This window comes from Marmota flaviventris, chromosome 8 (genome assembly GCF_047511675.1).
Source record: "Marmota flaviventris isolate mMarFla1 chromosome 8, mMarFla1.hap1, whole genome shotgun sequence".
Taxonomy (NCBI): Eukaryota; Metazoa; Chordata; class Mammalia; order Rodentia; family Sciuridae; genus Marmota; species Marmota flaviventris.
The window spans coordinates 779,549-798,199 of NC_092505.1; the positions used below are offsets into that span (position 1 = coordinate 779,549).

The following is an 18,651-nucleotide window of genomic DNA, read 5'->3' on the forward strand; positions in this document are numbered from 1 at the left end:
CACACACCCCATGTCTCCAGCTCTGTCTGTCCATATTGGAGCCCAGCCACACTGACTCTCCTGGGAGGCTGGCTGTGGTGGTGGGGTAGCAGGACAAGGGTGGTGACAGTGGGGCTTGGTGCAGGGCCATGTGGCCCAGCCTGGGGGTGAGCAGCAGCCCTGGAAGTCAGTGTGGTGTGTTTTGAGGTCAGGCTGGACGTATAGGGGCAGGGTCTGAGCAACCATGAGTGAGGTGGGCTTCTCCAAAGTACAGGTGCTACGAGTGGCTGGCTTCGGGAGAAAGGAGGGATGCTGGCCCCTCACCAGGTGGACAGGAGTTGGGAAGAGTAGCTGGGAGGCAGAGGAGGTAAGAGGAGGATGTGCTAGGTGGTCTGGGCCATGCCCTTGTCCAGGCCCCTGTGCCCTAGGAGCTGGCTCAGCCTGCCCTTCCCTGCCTGGCAGAGGGCTCAAACAGGTGCACCTCACCTCCTCAAACTTGTACGCAATCATGGCAAAGGCCTTGAAGATGGCGTCCGTTGGGCCTGTGATGGTCACAATCCTCTCCGGGCAGTTTCCCTCTGAGATGTTGATCCTGGCACCACTCTAGGGCAAGGGCAGAGCAAATGCTGCAGTAGCTGAAAGCCACCTGGGCAGTACCAACCTGGGCTCTCCAGGCCACAGATGGCCCAGTGTCTGGCCCTGAGCAGTGGGGCTCTTTCCACTAGTCTCCGTTAGCGGGAAACTTTAGTTAACAAAAGGAATCTAAGCCATCCCTAAGGATGCCTGTGCCCCACTCATCTAACCTTCTTGAATGCCATGTGTCAGAGGGAAGAGTGGCCCTCCTCACCCCAGGCCAGGCTTTCCATCCCAGTGCACATGGGTGGGATGAGCAGGCCCCCCAGGACAGGTGAAGCCCAGACCCTCCCGCATCCCAACTGGGGTACAGGATGCTGTCAGGACAAGTCACACTCACCTCTTCACGCATCTTCTTCACAGTCTCCCCTTTCTGGAATGGAGATTTAGACAACAAGGAAAAGTGTCACTGGCAGCTTTGTGTGGGGCACGTGGCCCTGGTGTGTCCCTGGCTCTGGCAGCTGCCTCTGCTGTGTGGGGTCCTGAGGGAGGCACCTGCAGCACAGCAGGGCCAGCCTCCATCCTGCCCTGCACTGGGCCAGCCCGTCCCTGACGACCTTGCCATCATCTCAGGTGAGGAAGCTGAGGGGTGGGAAAGTATGTGTGCTCACTCAGTGGCACTGAGACTGTGGTGCCAGCAGGGCCGCACCATCTTCCATGAGTGGTGACTCCCTGAGAGGCCCTCTCCCAGAAGAACATGTGAGAAAGCTGGACATGGTCAACTGGAGGCTCCCCTGTAGAACAGTGGCAGTGGAGAAAAGGGACGTGGGGACCCAGAGATGGTCAGGGAAGGCAGTGCCCGGCAGCTCTTCTCCTTCACGAGCAACAAGCTTCCACACAGCCCTTTCCCTGTGGGACTCTTGCTTTTTAAAGATGGAAACACAAGGAAGATTCACCACCTTCTGGAGAATGCAAGCAAAAATGACCTGGAGTCACATACTCAGAAGATGGGTTGGCCACCAAGGCAGCGGGTGGTGGGTGGGGCTGCCAAAGTCCCCATCTGGGCCTTGCCAGGGCCAAGGAAGAATGCCTCCCCCTGTGCTGTCACCAGGGACCAGCCTCACGTTGGAGCAGCCTGAGGCAGGAAGGGGTGCCAACGGGCTGAGTGGCAGTGCTCCCGGATATCTCCGCTTCCCCAGCGCAGAGCGGAATGCCTGCTGGGGCTGTGCGGCTGCTGGAGCCAGCCCTCACCAGGGGCTGCCACTGTCCTCACCGTGTCCTTACAGAGACCCTGAAAGATGCAGAGTTCATTCACCAATTACCTTCCCAATGATGCTTCCGACTTCCTGTAGAAAAAAGAAAATCACAGAAAGATGATGTCACAGAGCAGAAGAGGACAATACTGGGGCAGATGCTGCAGAACCCACCCACCCTCCTGACAAGAGGGATTGGTATTTACTTATTCGTTTATTTACGTGGTGCGGGGGATGGAACCAAGCCTTTACCACTGGGCCATACTCTCAACCCAAGAGGGGAGAATTTGGACTACATGGCGGGGGCAGGCAGTGCCCAGCTGGGCTGTCTGTAGAGAGGTCCGTCTGTCTGAGACCAGGGCTGCTCTAAGCTTGACTGACTCTCCAGGAGGAGGATGCAGCCAGCTGCCCTCCACCAGGGATTCAGGAGGGCACTTCTACACTTGCCGCCTCAAGGAAATCCTGACTGTGACTCCCCGGAGGGCAGTGCCACACTGCTGTTTAAAAGACACAATACCAACACACGTACTGGCACACGCTGCAGCAACTGGTGGTGGGGCACATGTTGTTGCGGGGCTGGTACCAGTATCTCTCTGCACATAGGACAGCCCCAGAGAGGTCCCTGGGGCATGTCACTTGAGACAGGGCCAGCATGGCTTCCAGCCATGGAGAATGACTTCTTTCAAACCCTGACTCCCTTTCCTCACCAACCTACACACTGCTCCTAAGCTATGGGGAGGGCGTGCATGCAGGACGAAGGAGCAGGGAGGGGAGCAGGGGCATGGGAGTACCCTCCTGTCACAGGCCCACTTCACCTCCTACAAGAGGGTATGGTGGCAGCTGGAGGGGACTGAGTAGCTGGCCTGCAGATAGTCACATCAGGAGGAGGCCAGGAAGTCACTCTCCACCACAGAAATGGAGGTCTGAGAGTGCCCACGCTTGCCTAGAGGGATGTGCCCTCTGCAAAGCTGGCTGTGCCAGCCCCACCAGCTCCAGAGCCCAGCCTTGTGCTGCCTGCCATTCTGGGAGACACTGTGCAGACAAGAGGAGCTGGCTTTCTTGGGAACAGGCCCTGGGGGAACAGGCACCACCATGAGCCCTGTGCTGCTGGGATGGAATTGGAGGAGTGGACAACATGGACAGAGAATTCAGAGCGAGGATGTTGGAACTGTGTCTGTTCCCTGGCTCTGTGTAAGTCCCTCAGTGGCCAGGATCAAGGAGTGTTCCTAGGGCCCAATCCTAGCCTCCAAAATATTCTTGTGCACTCAAAGGAGTCCATTTCTAGAGACATGGCTGACTCGAGAATGGGGACCAGGAAAGGAAAAGATGAGCCATGAAGGGAGACAGTGCTGTAGGAATGGCAAGGACCAGGAACCCTACAAGCACCACAGTGATCATAACAGTTACAGGGAAAAGTGGCCCATTGGATAAGGCAGAGGGCCCGAGTCCAAGTGGACCATGGAATGAATGAGTGTGTGGAAGGCCTGCAGCTGTAGAGACTTCCCAGCAGGGACTTTCTAACCATGGAGAAGGGGTGCTGCACACAGGGAGCGGGGCAGGAGCCTCCCACCCAGGGGCTCATGTGAACACCACCAGGAATGGGATGTGGTGACATCTGGGCCCACTGACAGGAAGGCTGCCGTGAATTCCTGTCAATGGCAGAGAAACATCCACCAAAGCCAAAGTGAGGGCCACGTCACAAAAACGCTGGACAGAAACTTGTACCAGTAAAAGTCAAAGGTGGAAGGAGACTGGAAAGAGGTGACAGGCTGTGCTCCAGTGCTGCCTGGACCCCTTGCCATCAAAGGCTGTGCCACACACACTGCTTGGCCTGCAGGGCCCAGGCGGGGCACATCTGCATGGATGCCCTGGCTCTGAGGGCCATTCAGAAGAAATTTGCCCTGGGGTACTCTGGGACAGGGCATTAGGCTGCCAGGTAGTCTAGAAGGGTTCCAGGAAAGTGTAATGGACTGTATTTGTAAGGCTTTGTAAGTCTGAGATTGCTTAGACTTAAAAAAAAATATTATACAGAGCAAAGACCCCGGCAGTGGGATGTCCCCTTTCTCTGACAGCAACAAAGTCTCTGTACCTTTCCATGCATCAGCAGGCGAATTGTTAGGGTCACATTCAGGCCACCTTCAGAGACCTTGGACTCCATCTTTCTCCCAAAATGTGGATGGGGGTGATGGCTTAAGGTACTGAGGGTGCTGTGAAGAAGGATGGATGGGGTCCAGATGGCGTCACCTGGAAAGAGAAGGCAAGACGCTGACCACTGGGCAGATCTCCTCAGCTCAGGAACAACCTTCTGGCCTTCTGGGGCTCCAGCCTCCTGAGTGGGAGTGAACATACTGCCCTCACTGGCTGATCAGGCTTCACCTGGGGGCATAGGTTGCCTGGCATCTTGGACATGAGCCTCTGGGAAAGCCCATGGGGCTAGTTCTGGCCCCACCTGACTAACCACATTACCTGGGCAGGTCACTGAAGTCTCTGTGAAGAAGGTCATGGGAGCAGCTCTCTCAAAGCCACAGAGTACAGAGACCACCCAGGAGTGTCCTGGAGACGGCCTGCCCTGTGCTCTCAGCTTGGCCAGCATGGCTCACCATGTAGTTTCAGTTCTGACCATTTCCCATCACATCTGGGAGCAGCTCCCTGATGGCCACCACATCACCTCAAGCAGCCAGAAGGGCACGTTTGCCAATGTCCCTGTGGTCTCAGGCCCACAGTCCTTGAAACTCATTCTCAAATGTGGACCCAGTCTCCAGTCACTAGAGATGCCAAACCACTGGCATCTCCTGACCAAAGCCATCGGCAGATGCTCTCTCTGATCAGGTCTGCACTGATCATATGCTTTCTGTGGCAATCACTCCTAGTTAGCCTGCCAGGCTAAATTAAGGCTTCATTTCACTCTTTACAAGCAAAGATGGATCACTGGTGGCAAGATGGAAGGCCTCATGGGAAAGGGACATGATGGCTTTGTGCTGGTGTGGTGACCTGCTTCCAGGCCCTTCCAGTGAGCTACTGGCCAACACTGGTCCCCACAGGCCACTGTGCCATTCCCTTCTAGGGGTCACCCAGCACAAGACAGAGCTACCCAGCCATGCCTCAGAGAGGATTAAAGAAGCAAGGGTTTGGTGGAGCAGCGAGGAGGAGGGAGCGGGGTCCTGCAAAGATTCTAGAAGCTAGAGGGTGAGAGATGCACATGCCCAGGAGATATTCTGGAACTGCCAGATGTGGGAGGAGTGGGGTGGAGGCACCTCAGGGGACCGGACTCTGATTCTGCAGCTGAAGAGTCCTGAGGCAGTGCAGGGTTAAGTAGCTCTCTGCAAGGGCATGCACACGCGCTCCAGCAGCCTGCGAGGTGCAGGAATGTGGCATCGGAAGTGGTTTGCATGGGGCACAGTGTGGGGCTGTGGGGGTCACCAGAGGGGAGAGGAAACAGGGCAGGGCACAGGATGGAACATGGGTATGGAGCGCCTCCACAGGACCTGGAGAATAGTCAGGTAGGTGGCAGCAGTGACAGGTGCTGATAGCAAAGAGTGGCTTATTTGATGTAGGGGCTGCTGGTTTGTGGGGTGCATGCAGTGCTGGGGGGATTTGGGCCAGGGTCCATGGAGCCCAGAATGGGGCATTTGGGGTACCATGGACAGAGGTGACAGGCCTCCAGGCTCCCTGCATACCTGCCCAGGTGTGTACCAAGAGAGGGGCAGTTGCTGGGAAGGTGAAGGGCGAGGCTGCAGCTCGCACTGGGAGCTCCTCACAGAGAGCGGCACACCTAGGTCTTCACCAAAGGAAAGCATTACCTGCAGGAATGTCTCATGGCAATCCTTCAGGGACAAAACCCCATGAAGCCCACCTACCCAGCCCCATGTGATGGAGCTGGGGACTGAGACAGGCACACACAGGAGAGATTGGGGCTTAGGAGTTGGGGCAAAATTTTTTCCTCATCAAAATATTTCTGCTAAAAAATACGCTAGAAGGAAAACAGAAAAATTAAGCACAGACACAGCTCGTTGGGTGTATAAGGGAGGTCTGCAAAGAGCAACCGCCGGTTATGCTTACATAGCATTGAATGCGGGTTTTACATAGCAAAGAGGTTTTAAAAACCATTCTTCCACATTAGTGCTCTCTGTGCTCGCTGTCCACTGGGTCACAAGCTGCCCTCTACATTAAGACTAAAATTCACTAGTTACCTAAGTGCTGAGCACACAGCCTCGTGTGACTGCTGGTTGCCCGGTGGGAGGCACGGGGGAGAGCTCCATTGGCCAGGGTGAGTGCACAGTCCCAGCAGAGCCCAGGCCCAGGCAGGGCACTCAGGAGGAAGGGTCTTGAGGGAGACAGGAATATCTTGCTCAAATGCACAAGTGCGAATATCCACAGAGACCCCCGGACAAGCCTGGCAAAACCCTTCTCTCAGATCTGCATTTCTGCTGAGGCTGATTCACCAGGTCCAAAGAACCCCTCGTGCTGTGGCCAATTCAGGGCTTAGTGCTTCCTTTTTAATTAAAGGCATCTCCTTCCACCACAGGGACAGCAGGGCCCTGCGGCGTCTGTTACATAAATGTTTCCAGCCCAGGGAGGAGAAAGTAGGTCAGCGCCTGCCCGGGGTGCTTCCGGCTCCAGGCTGTCAGCAGGGATCTGTCACACGGGCCAGCGCCTTTCCTCATCTGCAGGCAGGAGGGAGCCAGCACAGAGGTTCTGTGTACTGTAGGAATGGGGAGTTGTCCCATGGATAGATGAGGTCTCCTGGGACTCAGGACTTGATCCTGGGGAACACTCTGCTCCTACTGAAGCTCTGGGAGCCATAGATCTCTCTGAGGCACGTGGTGAACAAGCCCTAGCCCGTCTGCTGCTGTATCTGTTTATTCACGGGACCCAAGGGTGTCCCAGGCCTTGCTCCCACCCAGCGCACACTGACCCATCCGCCCAGAGCGTCATGGGCTATCAGAAAATAATGGACAAAAGGGTTCCAAAAGGACTCAACAGGAAGCAAGGGCCCACTGCCCTGCTTGGTCACCTGGAATCACAATGGATGGGCAGCTCCTCCTGGAACCCCTCCCCTACAGGCCTTCTAGAAGCTTCTTCTTCTGCTCTCGTCAGTGCCTGGGATTGAATGTGTTTTTTGGTAGTGGTAGGGAGATTGAGGACTCAACCCAGGGGTGCTGACCCACTGATCCACATCTCTAGCCCTTTTAATTTATTTAGTTTTTATTTTGAAAATGGGTCTCACTAAATTGCTAAGGCTAGCTTTGAACTTGGCGATCCTCCTACTTCAGCTTCCTGGGCCTCTGGGATCACAGACCATGCCTGGACTGAACATGTTTTAATTCACTTAACAGGAGGTAGAGGAGGACCCGGCAGAGTCTGTGCCCCCCAAGCCCCCCACCCACACCCAGCAAGCCTGTCCAGTCTGTGGCTTCAGTGCCACTCCATGCAGATACTGCCTACAGATGTGCCTTGGCCTGGCACACACCTGGACTCCAGATTCCCAGGGCAGGGCCCTGGGCCAGCTGCATGGATTTCCAGTAGGTACTGCATGCGATATGGGCAAGGCACCGAACTGAACCCTTTCCAGGCCATCCACCCACCTGTCTGTCTCCGCACAGCCCCCACCTGCTCAGCCCAACCACCTTCCCCGTTCACCACTCTGCCCTTCATCGACAACTCTCAGGGGCTCTACCAAGCAACACTGACCCCACTGGCTTCCTGTTCTCTCAGAGTCAAGCCGAGTCCATATCTCCCGACTCAACAGCCATAGATTCTGAGGGTAAAGGTCTCCATCATCCCTCCACCCTTCTCCCCAGAGACCTCCATCATGGGGCCTCTCTGCCTCTGCCGCCCCCTTACCTTAGAAGCTGGAAGCCCATCTTTCCACAGCTCAGTCCTGAGACCCTCATCTCTCACGGCCCAGGAACTGCCCTGTCAGTGCACACAACAGTCCTGAAGTGCCACACTGGTTGGAGACAGCCACTAACAAGGAGAGCGGTGATGGCAAGCACGATGACAGTGCCACCAAGAAATGCAAAGGCCGAAGGGAAGAAAGGAGACCATATATTTAAGAAGATGAGAAAACCCCAAACAAAATAAACCAAAGAAATCCACACAAATATACATCATGGTTAAATGTCTAAAAATCAAAGACAAGACAGAGTGGCAGCAGCAAGTGGGGACAACAGGAGTCAAAGGCCCCTTTCCAGTAGCTGCAGGGGCACAGAGACCCCACAGAGAGCTCTCAGGGGCTGCCCCTCACATCCAGGAGCTTGGCTGGCAGAGGGAGGTGCAATGTAGAGAGGGAAGAAGGAACACAGTAGGCAAAAACGGGAAATGCAAAAGGCCTCTGCTTTCCTGCTGAGTCTTCAAAACGACCTTTTGAAACTACTTTCCTGTCTGATATGAACAGTATGGTTAGGAAATACCTGAAATAATTATAAACAGGATAGGACGAATAATTTTAGAGTGGGGTTTGGTTTCTATTCTTCCCACAAACTAGTAAGATCGTAAGATAGTAGCAGTCTAACTGATAAGTCCTATAGATAGAAGGATATAGATACAGACACAGAGATACTGCAGCAATGATTAAAAACACACAAACGCAAGCACAAACCCAAAAGACTACTGGAGCACACCTAAAAATACTATCAAAACGTATCAAAAAGACAGTAAGCCACAGGAAGCCTGGCGAACAAAACCTAAAAACAAGAGGAGCAAAAAAAAAAAAAAAAACAAACAAACAAAGAGAAAACAAAACAAAACAAAAAAATGAAACAGCAGACTTAAGTCTTAACATCTCAGTAGCTACTCCCAATATAAATGGTCTCATTAAAAACAAAGTGGACTAAAAACATGGCCCTGTCCCATGCTGTCTATGAGAAACTCATTGTGCCACCAAGAACATGCCACGGGCCAGCACCATCCCTTCAGCAAGGGGGCTGGGAAACTGTCCACCCAAATGCAGGAAAAGAAAACTGGAGGTTTATCTTATACCATATATATACATATATACATAAATTTAAAAAATCAAAATGGGATTAGACTTAAATCTAAGACCTGAAACTATAAAAATATTAGAAGAGAATACAGGGAAAAAAGCTTTATGACTTTGAGCTGAGCAATGACTGCTTTAGATATGACCCCAAAAGCCCAGCAACACAAGTGAAAATAGAAGTGATTAGATCAAAATAAAATGTGCACAGCAAAGGACATACTCAGGAGAATGGGGAGACACTCTGCAGAGGGGAGGAAAGACCTGCAAACCGAATCCCTGATAAAGGTCTAATACCCGAAACAGGTAAAGAACATGAACAACTCAATAGCAAGAAAATGAATGATCCAATTGGAATAAAAATGTGCAAAGAATTTGAGGAGATATTTCATAATGGAAGACATACAAATTCCCAACAGGGGGGTGTAGGAAAAAAACATCACTAATCATCTGGGAGGGGCAAATTTAAACCACAATGAGATGTCGAGTCACACCTGTTAAAACAGCTATTATCTAAAAGATAATAAGTGTGGCAGGGGCGAGGATAAAACGGGACTCTTGTTCACTTTTGGTATGAAAGTAAATTAGTACAGGCATCATAAAACAGGATGAAGTTTCCTCACAAAATATCACCCAACAACTCACTTCTGGGTGTGCATCCAAGGGAATTGGAGGCCATGAGCTGCAGAGACATCTGCTCTCCTATGTCTACTTCAGTGCTGTTCCCAGCAGACATTAAGTCAACATAACTGTCTTTCAGTGATTCATGGACCAAGCAAGTGCGGTGGATATACAAATAAATGCTAGTCAGCCTTAGATAGGAGAGCCGGCCCTATGGAAAACAGGATGCTCCTGGGGCATGGTATTTAGTGAGATAGCCTGACATAGAAAGATGCACACAGCGCAACCTCACTTACATGTAGGATCTGAAAAAGCTGAACCCATAGGAACAGAGAAGAGGGTGGTTGTGAGATGAGGGGTGGGGCGTGGAGAACTTAAGAGAAGTTAGTCAAGGGTACAAGGTCTCAGATGGACAAAAGGAGTAAGTGCTGAAGGTTCATGGTACGGCACAGTCTGACAGTGAATAAAAGTGTATCACACTGCTGAAAATTGCTAAGAGTGGATATTAAATGTTTTCACCACCCAAAAAATGGGAGGTGTGTGAGGTGATAGATACTCTAGTCAGTGCTATTCCATCACTTCATACACACACACACCAACATTAAGACGTGGAGTTTAGTGACCTGAGAGAATGATGCACGAGGGCCATTCTCACACGGCAGCGCTGGTGCACGTCTTAAAAGTGAATCAGTGCAAATTAGCACATCAGCGCAGGCAGGAAAGCAGCACATCCAGCACCCACTCATGATGAAGAAAAGCAGAAACATCGTTTTTGCAGAAAAGATGCTTGCTCTGGAACATGCGGCAGAGGTGTGTGCTGCCTGACATCCCATGCACTCACAGCACCTGAAGTCACACCATGCCACCTCCTCGCCGGAGCCCTGGGGTACCCTTCCACTGCAGTGCAACTCAATCCAGGGCAAAGTCCCTGTCCCCAAGGCCTCATCTGCCACTCTCTCCTGGTGTCTGTCCTTCCCACCCTCTCTCCCCTCACTCAGATCCTTTCTAGAAACAGGCTGAGTTCTTCTGCCCATGTCTCAGGAACTTCTGTGGGAGGCCACTCCCTGTGCCCCATCTCATCTGGCCTGTCCCTTCCACAGCCCTGGTCCTATTGAGGTTAACTTGTGTGCCCTGACACTGTGCTGCAAAGGCCATGGTGGTCTCCATTCTCTGGGTTCGTTGCTATAACAAAATACCTGAGCTGACACTTTATAAAGAGGGTTATCTGGATCATGATTCTGTGGCTAGAGGTTCCAAAGAGTCCCCCCTGGCTGTGTGCAGAAGGAGCCAAGAGCATGGGTGGTGTCACTTTAAAACCTGCGGTTGCAAGAACTCTTAAAATAACTACAACAATCCCTTCCAGGAGTGGAGCCCTGTGACCTCATTGCCTTGCCCCAGGCCCCACCTGTAAGGAGCCCCCTTCAGTACCACCCACTGCAGATAGGCTTCCAGCACACAGACCTCTGGAAGACACACTCACACCACCTCTGAACCACAGCACTCACTACTGAACCCCAGTTCCCTGCACCACTCCTGGTCCATATTGAAGGATTAGAAAAACTTATACCAGGAGTACTGAGGCCAACTCAATTTCCATGGCCTCACAAACATTCCAAAATCAGAAGGGAGTGATCTCTATGCTCAATACTTGTGCATCCTCAGATTCAGTCAACTGCAGACTGAAAATATCCCCCCAAATTTCAGAAGTTCTCAAAAGCAATACCTGAATTTGCCACATGCTGAGCACCAGCATGCCCTGCTGGGCCCACCACCTTGCCAATCTGGTCTCTCTAGCGCATATCTGAGCGTTATTTCCTTTACTTGCCCTTCATGAGCTGTGTGGCTGGGCCCGCAACGGTTGCATCAGTTCTGATCACATGCACACTCTTTCCTCGACATTCTCTAACCAACAGCTTAACAATTGTTCAGTCAGCATTAACATTACATTAGGGACTGTCAGTAATCCAGAGATCACTAACGTATAGAGATACATGTAAGTTACGTGCAAATACATCAGGACACAGCTCTGAGGATTCTGGTACCCATGAGGGTCCTGAACCAACCCCTACAGACCGTATGTCCACTTCCCTCAGTCCACCTGTTCATACCTTCACTTAGGCTCTGAGGGTCACAATGGAGGAGGCACAGACATGCAGCATGCAGGCTCCCTAGGCTTGCTTCTGTGTCTGATCCCACTTGTTTCTGGTCCTCTTCTATCATTTCTTCCCTTCTGCCTGATTTTCCTTCAGGTGGAAGGGGTTGTGACCTTTCCTCTTAGCTGATGTAACATTTAATGCTAAAGCCCTGATTTACTTGTATCCTATAAATTTTGATATTTTTTTCATTGTTCTAATTTCTTTCGATATCTCTTTGACCAGAGCATTCAAAGGGGTGTATTTTGATTTTTAAATATTTGGAGAATTTCCAATTATCTTTGGTTATTGATTTGTAGTTTAATTAAACTACACTTTGTATGATTTCAATTATTTAAATTTGTTTGGCTACTTTTTCTTCTCTGCAGAGTGTGGTCCACCTTGGTGAGTGTCCACATGTGCATAGCAGCCATGCCCGCTGGGGTCAGGCCAGGTCTTTGAGGCCCTGTTGGATTTCCCTGCTTCCTGCATCAGCTTGGGTCATGGAGCCCATCTGCCTCTGCGCCATCTGGCCCGGGACCCCGGTCTGTTACTGAGTTCCCACGACATAGTCTCTATTTTGGCTATTAGATTTTTCAGTTCTAAAAGCTCTGTTTTGTTCTTTTCGCACCTGGTATTTCCTACTGAGACATCCTGTCTTCCATTCATTTCATGCCTTCTGAAACATAGTCACAGAAACTGCTTTCAAGACTCTGGTCACTCCAACACAGAGGGCCACGGTGGGCTAAAGTCCATTGGTCATCTTTCCTTTCACAAGGTTGAAACTCTTGGTCCTTCATGTCCCGTATGGACATTAGGCTGTCCCCTGGACACTGAACATTGTCATAAGACTCTAGCCATTACTTAAATTTTATGCAGGAAGATATTTTTATTTTGCCCAGCACTGGTACCAGTTAAGTCAGTCCCACAGCCTCCTGGGGGCTGTGGTTCCAGTTTCTGGCTCTGAGAGCTTTAGCAGTGATCCTCAACTCTGTCCATGTGTGTTGCCAGTGTTCACTGGGCTTGGGAGTGAGTCATCATCCCCTGGCCCTCATGACAGTGGCCTTGCTGTACTCTCTATGGTCAGATCCTCGATGCAGAGGTCAAGGCCTGCCTGTGAGTACTCACGATGTTGCGGGGTCCCTCCCTCAAGCCCTCCTCTGTAAGGTCCCCCCAGATCTCCCATGGTCTCCTTGGATCTTGTCTTTCTGGCCAAAAGCCAGTACCTCATCTGTCTTGCCATAGCATCTGCATCCAGGGCTAGGCAGTGAGAGGACAGAGACAGAAAGAGGCAATGGGAGCATCCTTCTTCCCTGGAAGAGCACCCCTCTATTAGAGAGGAAGGCCCCCCTCCCTCTGCTTTTACATCTGCTGGTGGCCACTGCCCTCAGTGTCCCAGAAGGGTCTCCAGGCTGGATCCTAGGAAGCAGGGATGGAAAAACTTAACTAAAGCAAACTATTCCCCATTCAATCTCCAGAGGCTCCCGAAATGCAGCACTGCCCAGAGGCTCCTGGTTCAGACCCAAAGGGCACTTCTGTGCTGTCTCAGTCCAGGCTCTGACTTGCAGCCCAGCTCCAGGTGGGCTGATGCCATCTGACTTGAGTCCTCCAGCAGCTCCTCTGCACATTCTGTCCTAAAGGCCCAGTAGCACTCAGCAGGAGTGGCAAGGTGGTGTGTCCGCCATTTTGACCCAAACCAAACACTTGTTAATTTTAATTTGGGTTAAATTGTAACAGCTGCCCATAACCTGCACCATTGTGGTGAAATTTCAAAAAAAATTTTTTTTTTGCCACTTATGTTTTTTAATATTTATTTTTTAGTTACAGGTGGACACAATGTCTTTATTTTTACTTTATGTGGTGCTGAGGATCGAACCCAGTGCCTCACATGTGCTAGGCAAGTGCTCTACATCTGAGCCAAAGCCACAGCCCTGCCAATGAGTTTTTAAAAGATCATTCCAACCAACAGATACCAGCAAGCACACTCTGCCATAACCAGAACAGCTGCTGCCACACACCACACACGTGCTGTCCCAATCCAGTAGGGCTCTTCTGTCCCTGTTCACTTGTGAGCAGTGAGGTGCTACGGCCTGAACCTGGCTGATGACAGGCCTAGGCTTCTGACCACCAGACAGACAAGCTCTGCATTCCATCCTGGTCAAAAGTGACAGCCAGACACATGGCTCCATCCAAAGAAACATGCTGCGCTGGGCATGCCCAGAGTGTGATAGCACAGAAGGCTCTCTTCTGGGGGAGATAAGCTGATGGGTGCTAAAGTAGAAATGGCTCACAGGGGTCTATATTTTATAGCAGCAAGCACTCTTGCTGTATGTGCAGTGGCAGCAACTTCTTTGAGTCCCTCCAACACAAGATCCTCTCCTGAGGGGGGCTGAGTGCCTCTAGCAGCACTGTCGGTGTCCATGTGGCAGCAGTGAGTGCCCGTCAAGGCTGGCGGCTCTGGCCTACCCCCATTAGCTGAGCCATGTCCAGGGCTGCACCACAGGCCTCAGCTGTCTAGAAGGGGCACTGGGGCAGGGAGAGGGTGAGCACTGACTTGATTTATCATGTTTAACAGCTCAGTGCCCGCATCAGGCTGCATGAGGCCACGGCAGCAGAAACCGACAGAGCTGATTAGCAGTTGCATTCTCCTTGAGAGACTCACAGTGCACACTGTGTCCTTGAGGCCATCCAGGGGAGGGGAGATTTCTGCAGTTTAGTGCTCTTGCCAGTAACAGTTAGCATTAGAAAGATGTTCGGGGCTTACACAACCCTGACTTTAGAGAGCGTTTGAAACAGCCTGCTCCTTTGTCACTCAAGTGTCAAGACAGAGAAAAGGTGACAGGAGCAGGGACCAGCAAACTGACCCCTTTCCTCCTGCTCCTGAGACCATGCATAGGGCTTAGTCTGCAACCTGCAGAGTTGTTCTTGTTATGGCAACATACCAGGCTTCCCCCTACTGGTGCTGATATTTCTGTGCCCTGCCTTTGGGGAAAAGTGCTAAGGGGTCCAGCATATCCCATGTCAGTGTGTGCCTCATACAAACGCTCTCATTTTCAAAGCAGCCATTTCAAGATTCATAACATCTTCCATGTGGAGACAGAGCATCTCTCTAAGGGCTGAACTGAGACCTGGCTCTGACACCAGCTTGACTCAGAGCTATCTGTGTCTCCACCAGGTTGTGGCAATGGGAGCTATGCCTGCTGTCTGTGCCCTGTGCCCACACGCAGCACCTTCTCTGAATGTGGTTCATCTCACAGGAACCTCTGGATGCCATGGGAGGTTATCAAGCAGGGCCTTCCACTGGCCCATTACAAAGGGTTCATGGGAACATTCTGGCTCACTCATCTTTTCACAGTTCCTACCAGGCACTGTGCATGTAGCATGGATGGGCACGGCCATCCTCTGAAGTGGCTCGCAGTTTGGTGAGGAAATCAGACTACAGAAGAGCTGACAATGCACACAACTGAAGATCAGCCATGCTCCCTACCTGCTCAAACACATGGACCATGGAGGCCAAAGGTCCAGAAGTGACACATCAGAGCCTCACGCCCAAGGAATCAAACAACAATTTCCCCAAGCCTCAGGGTCCCTGAGAGTAAAGGAGAGGCTGGGATGAGCCTGCTCTTCCTACATCCTGGCATAGCTTCCCGCTTTGACCTGGGCTGTGCTGAGTGCTCCCCAAGTGCACCTGCAGGTTTCCCATAACCTCTCATTTGGGGACCCAAACATGCCAATGGGAGTCTGCACTCCCTAAATTTCTGTGCCCCACAGGGCCTCACTAGAGAGTGCAGTGGACACTCCTCCTACTTTGGATACAGTGAGAAACCAGCAAGGAAAATCGACAATGCAGAGGACCTGGTAGCCTTATGAATCCAAAATGATCCTCAGACAACAGTCAAAAGGGAAGATTTCAACAGGGTGATCATCTTACACATTTCCATAAAAGTAAGGTTTAGAAAATAAAATTTAAAACAGATACCATTTACAAGAACATAAAAGATTCAGAATTGGGATAAATGTAACAAAAGATGTGTAAAACCTCTCAGTAGGAAACTGAAAACTTGGAGCCGGGCATGGAGGTGCATGGCTATAATTCTAGTAACTTGGGAGGCTGAGGTAGGAGGATTACAAGTTCAAAGCCAGTCTCAGCAACTTAATGAGGCACTTGAAACCCAGTGAGACCCTGTCTCTAAATAAATTATAAAAAAGGGATGGAGATGTTGCTCAGTGGTCAAGCACCCCTGAGTTCAATTCCCAGTACCAAAAAAAGAAAACTGAAAACATGAGAGCAATTAAAGAAAACCTGAGAATTAGAAGACAAATATTGTTCCTAGACTCATGCTCAGAAACTTGGGATGTACTGCTTCCAAACTTATCTACAGACCCAATTCCACAGATAAGCTTATTTTAAAATGTACGTGAAAAAGTCATCATGCTGAGAATAGCCTGAGGAAAAGAACAAAGTGAGATGACAGAGTCTTGCCACTGATCCGCACAGAAAGCTACAGTAACCAGCCAGGGGGGAGTGGGCGGGACCAGTCAATTCCCCCAGCAGTTCCACTGGGCAGAAGCCAGCACTCAACTAACCAGAAGGGCAAGTGGACAACAGAGCCCGAATGCTTCCTCCCCAATTTCCCCCTCAGATTCATTCCAGGTGGCCTGTATCCAAACGGGGTCACAGACAGAGCGCAGCCTTTGGAAGCAGCATAGATGTAATAAATCTAGCTGGGAAAAGGGTAGATTTCCTTAGACACAAGAAAGCACTAATTGTTAAGGAGAAGACAGAAATGACGAACCAATCAGAGCTACAACTTTCTGTGTGCCCCACAGACCCTGTCAGGAGAGAAAAGCAGCCCACAGAGTGGGAGACGCCTGCAGCTCATCGGACTGCTGAAGGCTTCTGTCCAGGGAGCATTCCCATGCTGCTCAGGAAGAAGAGGCATGAGCCTTGAACAGGCATGGTCCAGAAGAGGCCATCCATATGACCAAAAGAACCTATGGGTTTTGGATTCAACCAACCATGGATTGAAATAATTTGTAAAAAAAAAAAAAAAAAAAAAAAAAAATTGCATTGTACTGAACATGCACAAGCTCTTTCCCCTCTCATTCTTCCCTAGACAATCAGAATTAACTACTTACGTAGCACATATATTATATTAGGATTTATAAGTCATCTGGAGATGATTTATAGGAAGTGCACAGGTAATGTGCAAATACTACGCCATTTTATATAAAGGACTTGAGCATCCATGCACTGTGGTTTCCATAGAGGGGTCCGGAACCCATCCTCTGGCAGATGGGCATCAAAAGTCAAGAGGAAGAAGCAGAGTAAGGTCACGGTGGTGCCACCATATTCCTACCAGAAAGGCTGGAATACAATATAACACAACAAAAAACTTGGCAGCAAGCGCTGGAGAACAGCAGAGCAAACTGGTTAACTTGGGAAAGACATTTGGTATGATGAAGGGGACCGCTGACATCACCTAGACCCAGCATTCCAGCTTCTAATTAGAAATTCTACTAATAAACTCAGTCAAATGTGAACACGTAGAACCAGCAACATACATGAAGACCAATAGTACACAGGACCTGTGGAGTCTGTACTTGGGGTGGATGGGTAATGTAGGGTCAGGAATTCTGCTCACACATCTGTAAACTGAAGAAGAGCAGGAGCCAAGCACACAAGCCTGAGGGACAGCCAGTTCCAACGCACTGTCGCTGTGTGCTGGGCACAGGTCTCACCACAGTCATGGGAGCAGGGCAACTGCAGAGCACTCAGGGAAGTACCACAGCCTCCCAGAGGGAAGAGGGCACCAGCACTGGCTGCCCACTCTGCAAATGCAGTTCCCTCATGGAAGTCAGAAAGGTACTTGATACAGTTCAGAGCATCATGATGGACAAGCCCAATCAGAGCAGAAGGAAGCACTGGAGTCAGGTACAGATAATTCACCCAAACACAAAAGCCAAGTACCATGTGCTTCTTTCCAAGCCTGTGACTCTGGTACCACTTTTTCTGGGCTGGGTGGGGTAGGCACAGAGTTTCAAATTATTGCTCTTGTCAAAACAAAGTGATAGACATGAGAATTGGGGAATTATAGATAAACACACAAAGGAGAGGGTACTGTCCTATTAACATGAAAAGAAGGCCAAGGTTAGTCAGTAGGGCAGGAGATTTTGAAGGAAACAAAATCCGCCCAGTGATGAAGTAGAGGGCTGTACACAGGTCCACACTGGCCTGCATGGACACTGCACTGGGCCAGAGAACCTGCACCCTGAGGAGCGGCCTCGCCATCATCCATGAACAGGTCAGAAGCAACCTGGTGAGCAAGGGCAAGAAGGAATGCTCTCATAACCCTGTGGCCTGTGTTTGTTCACTTAACAGCGTGGTGTCCCAGGGTGTGGGGGCTCGGCTCCAAGGCAACAGCCCCTCCCATCTCATCAGGAAATGCCCCTTTGGCAGGAGGTGCCGCTGTCCTTCCTGGAGTGAAGAAAAGTTTAAATAGCAGCCTCTGGAAGAACACAGGGCAGGAGAATCATCTCCTCTGCTAAATCCAGGGATGAAGAGGAAGCCTGACCTGGGACATGCCACCCCCAAGACCTGGAAACTGTCCTGGGAAGGATCCAGTCCATGGCAGGAGACCCTGTCTCCTTCAGTGGCTGGAGACCCTGTGCCTGCCTGTGCCCCATCAGGGCCAGAAAGAACTGAGGAGGAGCAGTCCTGCTTAGCGGCCAACTGTAGGGGTCCCTGCCCTCAGGAACACTGAGAAGAGGATCTTCTCAGGGGCGGGCTCTCTGTGTAGGAGGCACAAGGACTAGGGTGAGCCTTGCAGGCCTCCCCAGCCTGATCGTTTACAGGGTCGCTCTCCTGGGAGCTGATGCTCCCCTTTCTTGGCGAGAAGTGCCTCAGGTGCCAGTGATGCTTGTCAAGAGGGCCGACTTCTCTGTCCTAGAGAGGCTCCTGGTCAGCTTGGCCTTCAGAACAGGATGGAGACCTAAGGACACTGCCAACAGACTGCTGACTGCATGGCAGATGGGGAGGGAGGGCACAGGCAGCAAGTGAGTGACTTGCCCACAGTCACATGACGGCTATAGGCAGAGGGCAGCAGGATGTAGA

At 51.1% G+C, this 18,651-nt stretch overlaps 1 protein-coding gene across 10 annotated transcripts in view; it reads right to left on the reverse strand.

The window, feature by feature from the left end:
* Pcbp3 (poly(rC) binding protein 3) overlaps nt 1–18,651 on the reverse strand; it is a 221,859-nt gene that overhangs the window by 35,487 nt on the left and 167,721 nt on the right. For 9 of the 10 annotated variants that reach the window (XM_027922249.2, XM_027922252.2, XM_027922251.2 and 6 more), the window contains 4 exons: nt 3,895–4,049; nt 1,875–1,898; nt 953–985; nt 466–582 (listed from right to left, as the gene is read on the reverse strand). In XM_027922249.2, coding sequence (XP_027778050.1) covers nt 466–582; nt 953–985; nt 1,875–1,898; nt 3,895–4,049 — 329 coding nt within the window. Of the gene's footprint in view, nt 1–465; nt 583–952; nt 986–1,874; nt 1,899–3,894; nt 4,050–7,649; nt 8,095–18,651 lie in introns of those variants that run through there. The other variant, XM_027922253.3, reaches the window with a different exon arrangement.